The sequence below is a fragment of the Capricornis sumatraensis genome, chromosome 14 (genome assembly GCF_032405125.1).
Source record: "Capricornis sumatraensis isolate serow.1 chromosome 14, serow.2, whole genome shotgun sequence".
Classification (NCBI taxonomy): Eukaryota; Metazoa; Chordata; class Mammalia; order Artiodactyla; family Bovidae; genus Capricornis; species Capricornis sumatraensis.
The window spans coordinates 48,438,894-48,458,187 of NC_091082.1; the positions used below are offsets into that span (position 1 = coordinate 48,438,894).

The 19,294-nt window shown below is 46.1% G+C and overlaps 1 protein-coding gene across 1 annotated transcript in view; it reads right to left on the minus strand.

The window, feature by feature from the left end:
- Positions 1–900: 900 nt before the first annotated feature.
- The window catches only part of AADACL4 (arylacetamide deacetylase like 4), a 29,428-nt gene continuing 11,034 nt past the window's right edge, over positions 901–19,294 (minus strand). The window contains 5 exon segments of the mRNA XM_068985734.1: positions 901–1,139; positions 1,295–1,833; positions 7,128–7,191; positions 11,986–12,199; positions 18,334–18,472. Of these exon segments, the coding sequence (XP_068841835.1) occupies positions 901–1,139; positions 1,295–1,833; positions 7,128–7,191; positions 11,986–12,199; positions 18,334–18,472 (1,195 nt within the window).

Sequence of the window (19,294 nt, forward strand, 5' to 3'; positions counted from 1 at the left end):
AAAAGTGAGACCAAGACATAAGTTCACTAGAGAAAGAAGGCTGACATCTTACTGCTTTAGGAAATGCAGTTTCCATATCTCAGATGGCATTCAGAGATTCCCAAGACAGCCCTGGCTCTAAGACCCTGCCTTTTGATAGCTAGTGACCTAATTTTGGAATTCAGATCAAAGACTTAAGCCCAGGAGAAGCCCCCCTTTTCCTCACTGCCTTCCTCTTGCCTCTTTTCACCTCTCCCTTGCTCATGAGCTCCTCTAAAATGTTCTTTTGCTGCTGCTGCTGCTGCTGCTGCTAAGTCGCTTCAGTCGTGTCTGACTCTGTGCGACCCCATAGACGGCAGCCCACCAGGCTCCTCCGTCCCTGGGATTAGTCCAGACCAAATGTGGTTACACTGAGGGCAGAGTTTTGTTGCAAAAGCATCTCTCAGGCCAACTGGAATCAATCTGTAAACAAACTGTTGGAATTTGACTGATGAACCTTTGGTCCCGGGAACAATTAGTTGCCCCCTCATCCAACGGAGATGTTACCCCCAAGCAGTACTTCAGCTTTACAGATATAGACCCTTCAAGGACAGTTGTCAACATTCATTCAGTGGAGGTCTTGTGTGTTAGAGTGTTGAGAACCTTTAAAGGCATTTTTTTTTCTCCATTGAGTATTTATTTCACCTGAATGAGAAGGTTAGAGAATGTTGCTAAATGCAGAATTGAACACTGTTGGCACTGAAAGGAAACAGTTGGGATTTACCAAATACTAAGGATGACTGTTCTTAGCTTCCTTCTCATCCTTCCCTTGCAGAGTAAGCACTGACTGAGGATCTCCTTAATCAATTATTATACAATTCATCAAAGAACTCAGCTTGTAGCAGAGTCCATACTGGCTGTGCCCTACTCAGAGCCTCAACCTTACAGTATGCTCTTTATATAACTGACTACAGCGTTCATAATTTTCAGGGAGCATGGGAAAGAGAGCGACTTCTTATCAAAAAACATCAGTGATCCATGAAAGCCATCCTCCACATGGTACCATGTCACGGGGACCCCCCGATCCTCCAAGCACTTCTTATAGAGCAAGGCATCATCACGGAGGATATCATTCTCACAGCTCACCAGGAAGGCCTCCGGAAGCTGGGCTATGATTTCATTATCCCTTGCTGCTGCTGCTGCTGCTGCTGCTAAGTCGCTTCAGGCGTGTCCGACTCTGTGCAACCGCAAAGACGGCAGCCCACCCGGCTTCACCATCCCTGGGATTCTCCAGGCAAGTCACTGGAGTGGGTTGCCATTTCCTTCTCCAATGCATCATCCCTTACAAGGGGTGAATTTTCCACACCCAACAAGTGTTTGTTTTCTAGATAGGCAGCCTCATTAAAGGGGGCAGGAAACACAGGTTGGCAGCCTGTCTTCTTGAACCTATTGGGTAGGTTGTCAGTGCTGAGCCACTTCCGGTACTTCTTCCAGACTTTGGGGGGAATAACAGCCCCACTCACGATGGCATCCCACCAGGAAAAGTCAATAAGCAGGTATTTAAACATGCAAGTTATCATGAACTTCTGGGTGAGGAATGGAATGCGTGAGTTCTGATGAAAGGATGGCAGTTGAAAATTGATGAGTTGGACGAGGGGATAAATCAGGACCTGGGCCCGGATTTGAGGAAGATCCAACCTGCCCACCAAGGTCTGAGAGATCAAGGCCGCTATTCCTGCCCCAACGCTGTCTCCGCAGAGCACAACCCGGGAGGAATCCACCCCATATGTTCCCAGGGTCTTCAGGAAGTGAATGGAAGCATTCAGGCAATCAGAGGGAACGGTATAGTAATGGTGATCAGGAAGCTTGCGGTACCTGAGTAAGCAGGGGACAGAAGCACCCCTATGTAAACAGGTGTCGCTGGGAAGCCATACTGCTTCCCACTCCCTCTTGCAATGGTGTTTCTAATTAAACCTTCAGAATGGCCCTCTGAGGGTGCTTACCCTCACTTTTTGCATATGAGGATGTGAAGAACCTTTCCTTAACTTGTGGGCAGGGATCCTTGATTCCAAAACTATGCTGTCTACTTTCCATAGATGGAGACACTCCATACAAGAATGTGCAGCTTATGCTATACAGCGCAGGGAGCCCAGCCTGGCACTCTGTGATGACCTAGAGGGGTGAGATGGGGGTAGGGGAGGTGGGGGAAGGGAGGCTCAAGAGGGAGGAGATATGTATAATTATGACTGATTCAGGTTGTTGTATGGCAGAAACCAACACAGTACTGTAAAGCAATTTTCCTCCATTAAAAAAAAATTTTTTAAATAAGAGATTTGAACAACAAGAAAAAAACATGCAACTTAGAAAGCTGTTCACATCAGAAGCAAAACAACCAGCAGTGTCAAGAAAAGCCAATGAAGCTGCTGCCACTCATGAAAGAAAAGGATAGGAGAAACCAAAATGAAAGTCAAGGGCAAGTTTCTTTCAGGTAGAATTTTTTTTTAAAGAAAAATCTAATGGACCAAGGTTTGTTCCCACCAGTGACTCAGAGTTGGCTTCTTTTGTGGGGCTGTAGGAAGGAAAGAAGGGGTTTGGGAAGTGTTCTGACGGTGAAGGTTAGAGAAGGTAGGCTGTCATAAAACAGACACATCTGGGGCTGTGGCAGACCCAGGTGCCAGAGGTTGACGATCAGCATCCTGGGGGTTTGTCTAAGCCCCCAAAGTGTGTCTCCTCACAGGAATTCAAGGGCAAAGAGGAGCTTTAATATGAACTTCCAGGTGTTCCATATAAATTGAAACATTGTTTAGCCATAAGAAAGAAGGAAATCCCGCCATTTGCAACAACTTGGATGAAACCAGGATGTTACACTGAGGGAAATAAGTCAGACAGAGAAAGACAAACACTGTGTGATATCCGTTATACATAGAATCTAAAGAAGCCAAAACTCAGAGAGACAGAGAGTTGAGTGGTGGCTACTTGGGGCTCTGGGGTGGTGAGGGAAATGAGGAGATGCTGGTCAAATGATACAAACTTCCAGTTATAAGAATAACAAGTCCTGGGGATCTACAGGACAGTGACTATAGTTAACAATAATATTCTATATACTTCAAAGTTGCTAAGAGAGTAGATCTTAAAGTTCTCACCAGAAAAAAAATGCTGATTATGTTATATAATGGTAGCAATCATATTGCAGTATGTAAGAATATCAAACCAACATGTTGAACACCTTAAATTGACACAAGGCACATATCATTATAGTTCAATAAAGCTGGGAGAGCAGGTGAACTTCTAAAAATAGTAAAGTGAAAGTGAAGTTGCTCAGTCGTGTCCAGCTCTTTGCGACCCTATAGACTGTAGCCTACAAGGCTCTTCATACATGGAATTTTCCAGGCAAGAGTACTGGAGTGGGTGGCCATTTCCTTCTCCAGGGGATCTTCCTCAGCCAGGGATCAAACCCGGGTCTAACACAAGCTAACTAATGCATGAATCAAGACTGGAATAACAGAAAGGAATACATTTTAAAAATAGAAACAGCTTGGCTAAACCAGTTAACAGCTTAGCTAAACTAGGATTAGAGAACTTATTTAAAATATGGTTGTTATCTTACATTTTTATTTGAGGCTGTTGCTAGTTATCTTTTCAGTTCTTGCAACCTATCACTTAAAAGCATCAAAAACAAAACAAAACAAAAAAAAAACCTCATTCTACTTGTAAGATTAAATTGAGAATTCCGTACAGAAAAATGACACCTTAGACTAGTGGCTTTCAAACTTATTTAGAACAAAAAAAAAATATTTTTTTTTATTAAAATGATACCTGGAGCTTCACCAAATAAAATAGGTAAATGCAATTGTTCTGGTTTTGCCCAAAGATAAGACACCTGAATCCCCCACTTCTTCTTCTTTGACCTCTGGACCCACCTCTGAGAGAGTGAGGGAAGCCCTAGTGCTCTACGGAACCCAGTTTGAAAACCACTGCCTTCTATTTGACCTTGAATTTTATTTCCTATAAAAGGTTTCCTAAAGCATCATTTTCAAGAAAACAACTTGGGGACTTCCCTCGTGATCCAGTGGTTAAGACTCCATACCCCCAGTTCAGGGGGCCTAGGTTCCATCCCTGGTCAGGGAAATAGATCCCACATGCCACAACTAGGACCTGGTGCAGCCAAATAGATAAATATATTTTAAAAAATAAAAAGTAGGGTGGGTTGATTGCTTATAACTCTGCCACATTTCCACAATAAGCAATACAGAGATCAATAATTCAATGTTATCAGTATGGGTTCCCACTTAAATGCAGACAAGACACATGCACCTCTGTGGAGTCCTCACAGTGTGGTGGCCCCAGCACCCGTAAGCAGCAAGCACAAGCTTCAGCTTCCACTTTGCCACGTCTAGACGTGAATGCTGCTGATGCTTAGTCATTTCAGTCATGTCTGACTCTATAGACCCCATGGACTGCAGCCCGCCAGGCTCCTCTGTCCATGGGATTCTCTAGGCAAAAGTACTGAGGTGGATTGCCATGCTCTCCTCCAGGGGATCTTCTCAACCTACGGATCGAACCCAGGTCTCCTGCATTGCAGGCAGATTGTTTACTGCTGAGCCACCAGGGAAGCCCCAGAAGTGAATGTGACTCATCAAGTGGCAAACATACAAACCTAATGTCTTGAAATAGCATATGCTTTCTGTTGCAGAATCCCAGACCTGCTAGTATGAAACAGAAATGCCTACACCTCCTGGGATTCTCTCTTGCCTGCCCACCTTCAGGGATGAAGGCTCTGCAGAGCCAGATGATTGAAAGACAAATCTTTCAAACACATATTCTCCAGGATCTTACTTAAGAAACTCTATTATGTCTTGACAGAAAATCAGGGAGTACCCAGACCATGATCATTTCTCCCTTAGGGTTCTCAGGGCATTTCCCCCCAGGCACCATCCACCTGCAGCCCCTGGCAACCTAAAGAACCTTACCTGCTTTTCTTCCTCCCCCAGCCTAGCTTATCAAAACCTGTAAGCCAAGTCTTGTCAGCTGTCTAGAATAACAGTACAATAAACAGCACAACAGTGTGCTCAGTCACGTCCGATTCTGCAACCCATGGACTGCAGCCCACCAGGCTCCTCTGTCCATGGGATTTCCCAGGCAAGAATACTGGAGTGGGTTGCCATTTCATCCTCCAGCGGATCTTCCTAATCCAGAGATTATATCAATAACTTCAGATATGCAGATGACACCACTCATGGCAGAAAGCAAAGAAGAACTAAAGAGCCTCTTGATGAAACTGAAAGAGGAGAGTGAAAAAATTGGCTTAACACTCAACATTCAGAAAACTAAGATCATGGCATTTGGTCCCACCACTTCATGGCAAATAGATGGGGAAACAATGGAAATAATGACAGACTTTATTTTCTTGGGCTCCAAAATCACTGCAGATGGTGACTGCAGCCATGAAATTAAAAGACGCTTGCTCCTTGGAAGAAAAGTTATGACCAACCTAGACAGCATATTAAAAAGCAAAGACATTACTTTGTCAACAAAGATCTGTCTAGTTGAAGCTATGGTTTTTCAAGTAGACATGTGGATGTGAGAGTTGGATGATAAAGAAAGCTGAGTGCTTTTGAACTGTGGTGTTGGAGAAGACTCTTGAGAGTCCCTTGGACAGCAAGAAGATCCAACCAGTCCATCCTAAAGGAAATCAGTCCTGAATATTCATTGGAAGGACTGATGCTGAAGCTGAAATTCCAATACTTTGCCCACCTGATGTGAAGAACTGACTCATTTGAAAAGACCCAGATGCTGGGAAAGACTGAAGGTGGGAGGAGAAGGGGACGACAGAGGATGAGATGGTTGGATGGCATCACCAACTTGATGGACATGAGTTTGAGTAAGCTCAGGGAGTTGGTGATGGACAGGGAGGCCTGGTGCGTTGCAGTCCATGGGGTCACAAAGGGTCCAACACAACTGAGTGACTCAACTGAACTGAACTGCATTGGCAGGCAGATTCTTTAGCATTAGTGCCACCTGGGAAGCCCAAGAATAACAATATCCTCAGCAATACTCAACAAGGTATTAGCAGAGGTGCTTATTAACACCTTTATGTGTTCAAGGGATGTTTTTATTATTACTCAGCCCTCAGAGATGTAGAGTCTGGTGGACACTCTAACGGTGGAATGTCAGACATGAGGCTCAGCTGGCTGGGAGGTACAATGATGAGGACTGGAAAGATGCTATCTTCCTCCATCTCATCAAGAAAACCAGAGATACTGAGGAAGTTGCTTTGTTTGAGGAGGCTTGTTTTAGAGGTTAAATCTAAAGGGAATGTTTTTAGCTTCTCTCACTTGTGTTCTCTAAACTGTTTCCCTGTGACTTGTGATCTGTTGGATTAAGAACCAGAATTCTGGTGAGTGGTCCCCACAGCCCCTTCCATTCACTCATGAGCCCTCTCCTATTTTCAAGGAACTTCAGGTGCTCAGAATTATGGCTTCCTTGAGATGCTCCCAACATTAGTCCCTTCATGGTCGGGAGTTAATTAGCTAGCTAGTTAGTTCAAAAGTTCATTAGTTATTTGTTTTAACAATGTGAAAAATATCATTGCCCCAAAGAACAGCCAGGATATTAACCAGAACCTTCAGAATCTTCAGCCAACCCCATAATACCCCCAGCACCATCCCATCTCACTGCCTCCCCCATTTGAGGGAATGGTTACCTTGAATCACATAGCCATCATTCTCTTTCCTTTTTACATAAATTCATTGTGCCTATGCATATTCCTTAAAAGTGTTGCTCTGATTTTAATTGTTTTTCATTCTGTAGACAGAGTATCTCGCTTCACGTAATTTTTTGAAAATTTTCTCACTAAATTTTATACTGCCAAGATTCATCCACATTATGAGTGTGCCTTCATTTGAACAGCTACGCCATATCCCATAATGCCTTAATGGCAGTGTAATGTAACGCTGACAGTGCCACAGTTGATCCATGTACTCCCAGTTGATGGGCATTTGGGTTGTTTCTGGTTTAGGCTGTTTTGAATGCTACCTGTGCCTGTCTCCATGGACGCATATGCAAGAGTGTCTCTCCAGGGTTAGGACCTCTGTTCTGCAAATCATGTGGGGCCTCACCCCTACCTTCTGCCACCAGGTAACACCCACTAACTTTCTCCAGCAACTCACCCAACTGCCAGCAGCACAGAGTCAGCCTCCCGGGCTAGAGAACAACACAGGCTGTGGTATATGTCTGCAAGACAAAACCAACACAGCAGCAGCTGCCTGTGAGTAGCCTGTACAAGGATTGGTACCCACGGGGCCCAGCATTGCCCCCCAGCTCACAGGAAGAGCTACCAGCAATGCTGGCACTAGGTGTGACAGCTCCCCTCTCTTCCTGTTCTTGCTTCCCTTGAAGTGACTCTGGCCAACTCTGCCTGGACAATAGAAAAAGCTTAAAATCAGACACCTGAATCCACCCAAGTCTCCTGAATGTCAGGGAGCAGATATGCCTTGGGGCTCACCAGCCACAATGTTTTCTTTGACTGCAGGGGAAACCTTGGAGTTAGAAGGCTTGGTGCTCTGAAACCAACAAAGCCAAGATGAGGGAAGGTGGGCATGTCTGCCCTGGAATGTGAATAATAATTATATATCTATATATGTAAATATATATGTGTATGGGCTTCTCAGGTGGCTCAGTGGCAAAGAATCCACCTGTCAATGCAGGAGATGAGGGTTCGATCCCTGGGTCGGGAAGATCCCTGGAGGAGGGCATGGCAACCAACCCACTCCGGTATTCTTGCCTGGAGAATCCCATGGAAGAGGAGCCTGCCGGGCTACAGCCCATGGGGTCACAGAGTTGGACACAGCTGAAGCGACTGAGCACGCATACACTTGTTTTTCTTTCGCTGCTCGGCCCCATTGTTTGGGTAAGCTCTGTGAGGACCTTTCTTGTTCTCCACAATGTCCCCTGGGCCTCAAAGAGGGTCTGACACATAGTAGGTCCTTAAAAAATATTTGCTGAGCGAGGCCTGCTATTACTTTTGGAAGTAATGTCATTCCTCCACAGAGGAAGAGGAACAGTCGCAGACAAAAAATGGAGTGCTCCCAGAGGCCTCTGAAAGGGAGGAGTGATCTTGGACAAGGGGGCCAGTACAAAGGGGATGTGTGCATGTGTGCTCAGCACAGACTACAGCCTGCAGGCTTCTCTGTCCAGGGAATTCTCCTGGCAAGAACACTGGCGTTGGTTGCCAGGTTGCCATTTCCTTCAGGGGATCTTCCTGACCCAGGGACTGAAGCCTCATCTCCAGGGTCTCCTGCATTGCAGGCAGATTCTCTACCACTGAGCCACCAGTGCAGTCCCACAAAGTAGATACTCAGGGAGAGCATCCAGGCACCAAGTTCAGATATTATATTCTACCACAAGGTGGCAGTACAGCCTAATCTCAGGGAACATGTAATGGGACAGCTAATCTCTTCACATGGGCAGATTTTCTCCTGTGTGGCCATCTCTCCACCCTCCCGTTTGTTGGTTGGTTTATATCCCTTTACCCAATTATTCATCCATCCATCCATCTAGGTATTCATGTGCTCATTGTTGTTCAGTCCCTAAGTTGTGTTTGACATTTTGGGGCCCCCAAGGACTGTCGCACACTAGTGTGACACACCGGTGCACTGTCCTCCACTGTCTCCCCGAGTTTGCTCAAATTCATGTCCATTGAGTTGGTGATGCTATATAACCATCTCATCCTCTGCCACCCGCTTCTTTTGGCTTCAATCTCCCAGCATCAGGGTCTTTTCCAGTGAGTCAGCTCTTTGCATCAGGTGGTCAAAGTATTGGAGCTTCAGCTTCAGCATCAGTCTTTCCAGTGAATATTCAAGGTTGATTTCCTCTAGGATTAACTGATTTGATCTCCTTGCAGACCAAAGAATTCTCAAGACTCTTCTCCAGCACCTGGAGAATTTGAAGGCATCAATTCTTCAGAACTCAGCCTTCTTTATGTTCTACCTCTCACATCCAGTACATGATGACTGGAAAAGCCATAGCTTTGACTATATGGACCCTTGTCAGAAAAGTGATGTCGCTACTTTTTAGTACACTGTCTAGGTTTGTCATAACTTTCCTTCCAAGGAGCAAACATCTTTTAATCTCATGGCTGCAGTCACCATCTGCAGTGATTTTGGAGCCCAGGAAAATAAAACCTGTCACTGCTTCCAATTTTTCCCCTTCTATTTGCCATGAAATGATGGGACCAGATGCCATGATCTTAGTGTTTTGAACATTGAGTTTTAAGCCAGCTTTTTCACTCTTTTCTTTCACTACCATCAAGAAATCCTTTAGTTCCTCTTCACTTTCTGCCATTAGAGTGGTATCATCTGCATATCTGAGACTGTTGATATTTCTACCGTCAATCTTGATTCCAGCTTGTGATTCATCCAGCCTGACATTTTCCAAGATATACTCTGTGTATAAGTCAAATAAGCAGGGTGACAGTATATAGCCTTGACATACTCCTTCCCAATTTTGAACCAGTCCATTGTTTCATGTCCAGTTCTAACTGTTTCTTCTTGACCCACATATAAGTTTCTCAAAAGACAGGTAAGGTGGTCTGGTATTCCCATCTCTTTAAGAATTTTCCACGGTTTGTTGTGATCCACACAGTCAAAGGCTTTAGTGTAGTCAATGAAGCAGAAGTAGATGTTTTTCTGGAATTCTCTTGCTTTTTCTATGATCCAAGGGATGTTGGCAGTTTGATCTCTAGTTACTCTGCCTTTTTAAAACACAGCTTGTACATCTGGAAGTTCTATTGAAGCCTAGCTTAGAGGATTTGGAGCATTATCTTGCTAGCATGTGAAATGAGCACAATTGTCCAGTAGTTTGAACATTCTTTGGCATTGCCCTTCTTTGGGATTGGAATGAAAACTGACATTTTCCAGTCCTGTGGCCACTGCTGAATTATCCAAATTTGTGTGTAACACTTTAGCAGCAGCATCTTTTAGAATTTTAAATAACTCAGCTAGAATTCCCCATCACTTCCACTGGCTTTGTTTGTAGTAATACTTTATAAGGCCCACTTGACTTCATCCTCCAGGATGTCTGGCTCCAGGTGAGTGATCGTACCACCATGGTTATCCAGGTCATTAAGACCTTTTCTATATACTTCTGTGTATTCTTACCACTTCTTAATCTCTTCTGCTTCTGTTAGGCCCTTATCATTTCTGTCCTTTATTATGCCCATCCTTGCATGAAATGTTCCTTTGCTGTATCCAATTTTCTTGAAGAGATCTTATGCTTATACATTCATTCAAGAAATAAAACCGTGGGTCTGGCTCTGGGGTCCTGCAACAAGCAAAACAGAACTCTTTCTTGCACTCTCAGACTTTCCATTCTTAGTTGTGGGATGCAGACAGTAAATCAGGAAACACCTGGTGGAAGGAGATACATTCAGCTTGTGACAACTGCCATGAAGAAAATGTCAAAGGATGATGTCAAGGATGGATGGACCCCGGGCAGAGGGCAGGGCTCTAGAGTGGGCAGGGAGAGCTCTTTAGAGATGTCCAGGAGGCCACTCTGGGGAGGGACCTTTGAGTTCGAACTGGAAGAATGAAGAAGGGGTCACCAGTCCTGCAAAGTGAGGGGGTGCAGGGAGACAACTCTGGAGGCCGGGAAACAGCAAGTGAGGGAGATTCAGAGAGAAGGATCCTGGAGTGTCTGCTGCACAGGCAGTGTGGCTGCCGCAGAGTGATCACTGTGGGCCGCCGGGAGCCCAGGTGAGCAGGTAGGAGAGGTCTGAAGGGCCAGCACCAGCTACTGGGGGGAGTTCAGGTTTCATCTAAAGACCCTGGAGGGGTCTTGCCTGGTGGTCCAATGGTTAAGAATCTGCCTTCCAATGCAGGGATGTGGCTTCGTTCCCAGGTCAGGGAACCAACATCCCACATGCCACGGGGCAGCTAACCCCATGTGCCGCAACTACTGAAGGCCAAGTGCCCTAGAGTCTGTGCTCTTCTGCAACAAGAGAAGCCGCCTCAGTAAGAAGCCTGCACACTGCGGCACAGTGGCCCATGCCTGCTGCCTCTAGAGAAAGCCCGCACACAGCAACGAAGACCTAGCACAGACAAAAGTGATAAACAAATTTCATTTTTTGAAAAAAGACCCTAGGGCTTCCCTGGTGGCTTAGTGGTAAAGAATCCACCTGCCAATGCAGGAGATATGGGTTCAATCCCTGGTCGGGAAGATCCTGCACGTCGTTGAGCAGCTAATTCTGTGTGCCATAGGCATTGAGCCTGCGCTCTAGAGCCAGGGAGCCAGAACAAGAAGCCACTGCAGTAAGAAGCCGATGCAGTACATAGGGAGTAGGCCCCACTCACCAAAACTAGGGAAAAGCCCGAGCAGCAAAGAAGACTCAGCACAGCCAAAAATAAATATAATTATTAAAAACAAAAGAAAACACCTGGAAAGCCACAAGAAGGGTTTCAGTGCAAGACAGACAAGTTCCAACTCATACTTTTATGAGCTCCTTCTGGCTACTGGGTGAGGATGAGACCGTGAAGGGCCAGGAGTGACGGGGGAGAGCAGTTGTTGAGATGTGGGAGTAAAGGGATGCGGCAAGAGAAAGATCGCAGTGATCTTGCAGAGCCTGCAAGAAACGTGTGCATTTGAGAAATATTGTGGGGGAAGAACAGACAGGATTAGCGATGGCTATGAGTGGTGAGCAGGGTGAGGGGAGCAGAGTCAATACTGCAGGGCCATGAATGCCACCCCCACCCCCCTCACCTTCCCAGCCACTTCACCACCCTCTCCTTGACCTAGACTCTCACAGTGTAAAAAAGAACATTTCCACACCATCTGCTGACTTGAGCCCAAAGCCCATAGTCTGGACTCCCAATAAAAATCTCCAACTGCTGATTTCTTTCTGGAGAAGGAAATGGCAATCCATTTCTGATTTCTTGGAGAAACTCCAACAAGGTTCCCATGGGAGGGGTAGGGGGCAAAGCTGTGTGTGTGGCTGAGGCTCTTCCTTTATGAAGCCACTATGGAGGATCTTACCCAGGCTCCCCATTAAGGCGGCTCCTCCATGGAAATTGATGCCTCTCCGGGGGCTGGGGGAGGGTGTCTTGGACTGGAACAGCCTGACTGGTATGGTCCCAAAATGCAGGTTGGTTACCACGAGCGCAGTATCCTCCTTGATTCTCACGCTATTCTGCAAAAACTAGAGAAATCTGGGCAGGGAGCAAACCCCTATCTTCTCAAGTATATTCCCCTGTTAGAGGTAAGAGAAAGAGAGGGAGAGATTAGGGAGGTTAGGGTCTATCTGAATGGTAGATGACTCCTTGGAGAAGGAAATGGCAACCCACTCCAGTGTTCTTGCCTGGAGAATCCCAGGGATGGGGGAGCCTGGTGGGCTGCCATCTATGGGGTCACACAGAGTCGGACACGACTGAAGTGACTTAGCAGCAGCAGACGACTCCTGCTGCTTGTAACTGCTAGGTTGTTCTTGCAGTTTCTCATGTGCCTCAAAACATGGCCCCAGGGCTGATCAGGAAGCGACAGACTCTGGAGAGTGCATCCAGATAAAGGGTCAGGTTTGCAGAATTTCCTCCCAAAAGCTCTTGGTTGAACAGTGGTAAGAATTTGCCAAAGAGCTAGCCCACCTTTGGGCTGAGTGGTTGGGCATTGAGCCCATCAAAGCAAATGTCCAAGGCAAGATGACTGGCAACCTTGCTCTCTTTGGCCCCCAGCTTGAGACGGCAGAGACAGGTTAACACCTGGATTAACACCATTATTGCCTCCATGGATTAGGACAGATGCTTAAGCCACATTTGTGTTCAACAGAAAAAAAATAATGAGACCAATTAGGGATGTCTGCCATGGGTTCAGGAAAGAAAGTGAAAGTCGTTCAGTTGTGTCTGACTCTTTGCGACCCCATGGACTATACACTCCATTGGATTCTTCAGGCCAGAATACTGGAGTGGGTAGCCTTTCCCTTCTCCAGGGGATCTTCTCAACCCAGGGATCGAACCCAGGTCTCCCACATTGCAGACAAATTCTTTACCAGCTGAGCCACAAGGAAAGCCCAAGAATACTGAAGTGGGTAGCCTATTCCTTCTCCAGCAGATCTTCTCAACCCGGGAATCGAACTAGGGTCCCCTGCATTGCAGGCAGATTCTTTACCAACTGACCTATCAGGGAAGTCCATGGACTCAGGAGGAGGGATCAATGGTACAAGGGCCTCCTATCTGCCAAATGTGAAAAGAAGTCCATTGTTTTTAAACTAATATGGTCACTCTGGTTATAAGCAAACAAATAGTGAAATATTTCATGAGATGTAGTTACATGGAATTGTATCACATGAAATAAATGCATTTCAACCATGTCAGATCATCTATGGACCTCACATGGAATACGTGTCTGCGTCAGAAAGAAAACAGCATGAGATGATGATACTGAACACAGTAAGAACAGCTGACACTTACCTGTCACCTGCAACATGCCAATCCTGGTCCAAGGGCTTTAGGTTATTAACTGGCTCAAACTGTTCAGCAATCCTTCTAAGTCAAGCACAATTATCAGTTCCATTTTGCAGATGGGGCAAGTGAGGCATACCAAGGTCAAGTGCCTTGCCCATCAGTGAGTAAGATACAGAATTTATGTTCTCAACCACTAACCTAGAAACAGCTTGGGTTCTGGAATCAAGCAGATTCTAATTCAAGACTTAGCTCTGCTGCTCCTGCTGCTGCTGCTAAGTCACTTCAGTCGTGTCTGACTCTGTGCGACCCCATAGACAGCAGCCCACCAGGCTCCCCCATCCCTGGGATTCTCCAGGCAAGAACACTGGAGTGAGTTGCCATTTCCTTCTCCAGTGCATGAAAGTGAAAAGTAAAAGTGAAGTTGCTCAGTCGTGTCCAACTCTTAGCGACCCCACGGACCGCAGCGTACCAGGCACCTCCATCCATGGGATTTTCCAGGCAAGAGTACTGGAGTGAGGTGCCATTGCCTTCACCAAGACTTAGCTCTACCTACCGCTATCTCACTGAAAGACCTCAAGCATTCCCTTCTCTGAGCTTCAGTGTTCCTCGTTTGTAAAATAGAATCGGGTCTACAGTCCCCGAGGATGAAGCTTGGGAATCAGATGTGACCATCCATGGGGAGTGTGTCACTGGTGGGTTCTGGCAAGTGTGAGGTCACACCCATTGGTGTGACCTTGCCCAAGGTCTGTGGGATGCCCCAGTGCATTCCCTCCATGGAGACAACCCCACCCCTACGCCAGCTGCCCCACGGCCAAGGCTAAGGTTTCTCAAAAGGGAACTCCCAACAAAACCACTACTTTTCTGCTTGAGTTGGAGGAGAGCAAGGTTACCAGGGCCATGAGGATGACCTCCTTTCCCACCACTTGGCCCACATCTGAGGAACCCATTCCAGCATCTTGAAGTGTAAATGGTTCAGGGATTTTGAACAATGCAAAGTGGTGATAAACATCTCTTAGCACCACATTCTGAAAGGTCACTAGATACAGCCAGGAAGTTAGATTTGTTTTTGTTTTTTAATATTTATTTGGCTATGCTGGGTCTTCATTGCTGTGCATGGACTTTCTCTAGCTGCAGAGAGCAGTGGCTGCTCTCTAGTTGCGGTGCGGGCTTCTCGTTGTGGTGGCTCCTCCTGTGGTGGGGCATGGGCTCAGCAGTTGTGGCACATGGGCTCAGATGCTCTGTGGCATGCGGGATCTTCCCGGACCAGGGACAAAACCAGGTCCCCTGCATTGCAAGGTGGATATTTAACCCACTGGACCACCCGGGAAGTCTGGTTTGGTCTGTTTTTTCCAGCAATGAGTTCACATTTGCCAGAGCTAGTCATTTAGGACAGAAACAATTTAGGAAGATTGATTACTGTCTATTACTATTTATAATATTATACTGTCTATATTATTTATAATATTATTATAATATTATAGTATATTATTTATTTAATGGTATATTATTTATAACATATAAATTTAACAAAATAAATATATTTATTTAATAAAATAAATATTATTTATAGTATTATACTGTCTATATTATTTATATTATCATAACATTATAGTATATTATTTATTATAATATAATGTATATTATTTATTATTTAACAGTATATTATTACAATAATATGCTATCTATTATTTATAATATTATATATAATATTTATAATAGGCTTTATATTTATAAGTATATAGTATATACAATATAAACATAAGTACATAAGTATTATATATCTATATTATAATTACATTGTTTGCATAAATGTTATTATATGTATATATAAATACTATGAGTATAGTATATTATTTCTGTTATTGTCTGGAAAAACACAAACAAACTTTTTGGCCCATCTAATATTATTTATAAGAATGTATCAGGACTTCCCTGGTAGTGTGGTGGATAGAAATCCACCTGCCAGGGCAGGAGACACGGGATCAATCCCTGGTCCAGGAAGATTCCACATGCCTCAGGGCAACTAAGCCTGCACACTGCACTATGAAGCCCGAGAGCCCTGCAGCAAGAAAAGACACCACAATGAGAAGCCCAAGCATCGCAAACTGGAGAGTGGTTCCCACTCCCTGAAACTAGAGACAGCCCACACACAGCAACGAAAACCCAGTGCAGCAAAAATAAATAAGCAAATAAACAGAATGTGTTAGTAGGATTACAAATGGGACCATCAGTAGTTTAGGAAAGCCTGAGGTCTAGAACTTCAGATGAATATTAAGACTCTTTTACAAAATATTCTAGGAGATCTTAACTTTTAAAATGAACTCTACAGCATTTTCCATATTAATCCTCATATCTTATAGGAAGGTCGAAGTCATTCATGTGTGTGTGTGTGTGTGTGTGTGTGTGTGTGTTAGTTGCTCAGTTGTGTCCGACTCTTTGCAACTGCATAGACTGTAGCCCACTGGTCTCCTCTGACCATGGAATTCTCCAGGCAAGAATATTGGAGTGGTTTGCCATTCTCTTCTCCAGGTATCTTCCCAACAAAGGGATCAAACCCAGGTCTCCCACATTGCAGGCAGATTCTTTACTGTCTGAGCCACCAGGAAAGCCCGAAGTTATTCATGGTGGCGGTTTAGTTGCTAAGTCGTGTCCTACTCTTTGCAACCCCGTGGACTGTAGCCCACCAGGTTCCTCCAACCATGGAAAATTCATCCATGGATTTTCCAGGCAAGAATACTGGAGTGGGTTGCTATTTCCTTCTCCATTCATATTATGAAGTCATTCATTACAGCCTTCAAATCGATAATGATTTTGGCAAATGCTGTGTCTTTGCCTTCAAAGATTTTATATATATACTACTAATAATCCATTTTTATGGAGTCCTTTCTAAGCACCCGGCACTATACCCTGCACCTTAAATGCATTTCTCACTCACTCCCCACCTCACCCCTATACAAAGCATCTCCAGCTATCCTCACCACTTTAGAGGAGAAAATAGAGTCTCAAAGACATTAGTCCACAAAACTAACAAGCGGAGATTCAGCGCTCAGACCCAGAGTTGTCTGACTACAAAACTAGGCACCTGATTTCTGGGCTGTAGAGTCTTTTAGGTTTTTGCTTCCTTCTCCTTAAAATTCATTTGCCTTCTGTATCTATCTGTCTTCTGGAACCAAATGAGCCACTTGGATATCACCATGCTTATCACTGTCACCTGTGGTGACCAGTCTGTTCTAGGAGGGCTCAGGGCTGGGGGGACCAGGATGGAACTTCACAAGCTAGATTCACCCTCTACAGCCAAGCTCAGACCCATTTCAGAGCCTCCCAGGAGCAGATGTCATTAGGAGATGCTTGGCTTGTGGGCTACACCTGAGGAGAATCACCAAAGGTTGGAAAGATTGCAGGTTTTCTGGGCCACTTGGACATCATTTTCAGTCCAAGGGCCTCAAAGCCTGGAATTCCATGCAGATTGCAGCTGTTGGTTTGAGACAACCTGACCTCCAGCAAAGTGCATGACCAGGATTAATAAGAGAGATGTACATACCATCTCCTCAGCCTGTCTCCTTGGGGCAGTAGCGTTCACCTAATTATAAACTAGACTTGTTCATTTCTCTGAAAGTCATCTGTATCCTTGGTGAAACAGCCCAAGAAACACGTTTTACTTATTTACGAAATGTGCTCAGGGCTCAGTCACGTCTGACTTCTTACAACCCCATGGACTATAGGCCACTAGGATCCTCTGTCCTGGGAATTTCCCAGGCAAGAATACCGGAGTGGGTTGCCATTTCCTACTCCAGAGGATATTCCCAACCCAAGGATCAAACCCACGTCTCCTGGCTTGGCAGGCAGATTCTTTACCATTGGGCCACCTGGGAAGCCCATTATTTGCCAAATATCACCAAACCCTTGTCACCTGGTATCTTAATCTTCTTACCAACCTGATGGAAGAAACACAATTATTCCCCCTTCAGAGATAATGAAATTAAGGCACAGAGGGGTGAAGCAAATTGCCCCAAATCACACAGCCAGGGAGTAGCTCTCCGAGCTGAGCATGGCCTCCTCACTTCCTTCAACAGTTGTCCTCCCCACAGGTCATCAGTGTGAGCTGGTTGATCTCCACCCATGGTTGGGACATTGTCATTAAATCAAGTTGCCTGCCTCTCACCAGAAGCCAAACTATTCCCAATTCTGCTGCTCCAAGCATGCGCCATTTCCTCCCAGATCTCAAACCCCTGCTCAGAGTGAGCCCAGGGGGTGGCCACTCTGAAATGCTGGGTGAATTCCCTGGTGATTGATCAGCAAATGGTAAGTATGCATGTGCTAGGCGCCAGGCCCTGGGATAGATAAGGTGGGCCCTGCCTTCCAGGTGCTTGCAATCTTTGCTGGGGGGGGGGTGGGGGTGGGACACCTGTGTGCTGTGAAGGGAAGACGCTGTAGCTGAAGTAGGCTCATTCTGTCAGGCTCCGAGCCATTTCAGGGGAGGGGCTGGGGCTGGGATAGTTTGGGAAGCCTCAGAAACGAGCCCGCTGATTGGCATTCAGTAAATGCTGTTGAAGGCAGGAAAAAGAGGGAGGGTGGGTGAGAGGAAGGATGGGAAGGGAAGAGGGAGAAAATAGGAGACACAAGAGAGAGGACTATCGCCCATCTGTCCTTCACTGTCCGTGAAGGCTTGGTTCCAGGACCCCACGATACCAACATCTTCAGATGCTCAATCTCTTATAGTGGACCCCCCTCCATGGATGCAGGACTTGCAGACATGGAGAGCCCACTGTGTAGCAAAGTCTGTCTTTCTCGGGAGAGTCTGAAGACAGAGAGGGAAGGCAAATGAAAGAAGGACAGGCCCTCCTGTCCCTCCAAGGGACCTAGAGAGAGGAACAGAGAGAGAAAGAAAGCTCACTCCAACCCATGAGGGGGTTGAGTGCCAACTCACCAAAGTGACCACGCAGATGAATATGCAGTGCAGAAGTCGGAACTTGGCAGGATGTCGTAGAGCAGAGGGGACATTCGTGGTGAGGCAGTGCTCAAAGACAGCCCAGACAAAGACCCCAGGGAAAAGGTGCCTAGCGCAGCTGGAAGCACCGGCCACAGGACAACCACGTTCCCAAGGTTGCAAGGAGCTTGGGTCTGGTGCTCAGCAGGACCTGAGCCAGTGATATGGGCTCTGTCCTTCCTCCCACTCTTGGATTAACTTTGACCTGTGACTTGAGCCCCTCATGGCACGACCAGTGAGAGCCAGAGTGACCCACCTCCTCAGGGAATACAGGGACCAAGAAAACCGATTCCACCTGTCGGGGCAGGGGGGAGTCTCAAGAGAGGGGCTTCCCAAATTCTCAGTAAAGATCAGGCTCAAACAGCACCTGCACCTGGGCCCCAAGGGAGGGGTCGCCTACAGGCTGCATAGGAGTCTGTGGCCTGATCTTTTCACTGTAAAACAGGACATGTGGCCAGTCTTCCTCACGGGCATCTGGTCAGGGTGGGCAAAACGCATTGTACACCAGTTGGTTGTCCTGACCCCACTTTGATGTTCCAGTTTACCTTAGGAGAAGCAGCACAGCCCAGAGTTAAAAGGACCCACTCAGAGGCCTGCCCTCCTGGGCTGAATCCTGACTTTCCCACTTACTGGCTCTGTAGTCTTAGGTCACTTAGGTCCGTTCTCTGCACGTCCGTTTCCTTTCCTGTGCGTGCATGCATGCTAAGTTGCGTCAGTCATGCCTGATTCTGTGCGACCCTATAGACTGTAGCCCTCCAGGCTCCTCTGTCCATGGGGATTCTCCCAGCAAGAATACTGGAGTGGGTTGCCATGCCCTCCTCCAGGGGAACTTCCTGACCCAGATATTGCACCCTGGTCTCCTGCATCACAGGCAGATCTTTTGCCATCTGAGCTACCAGGG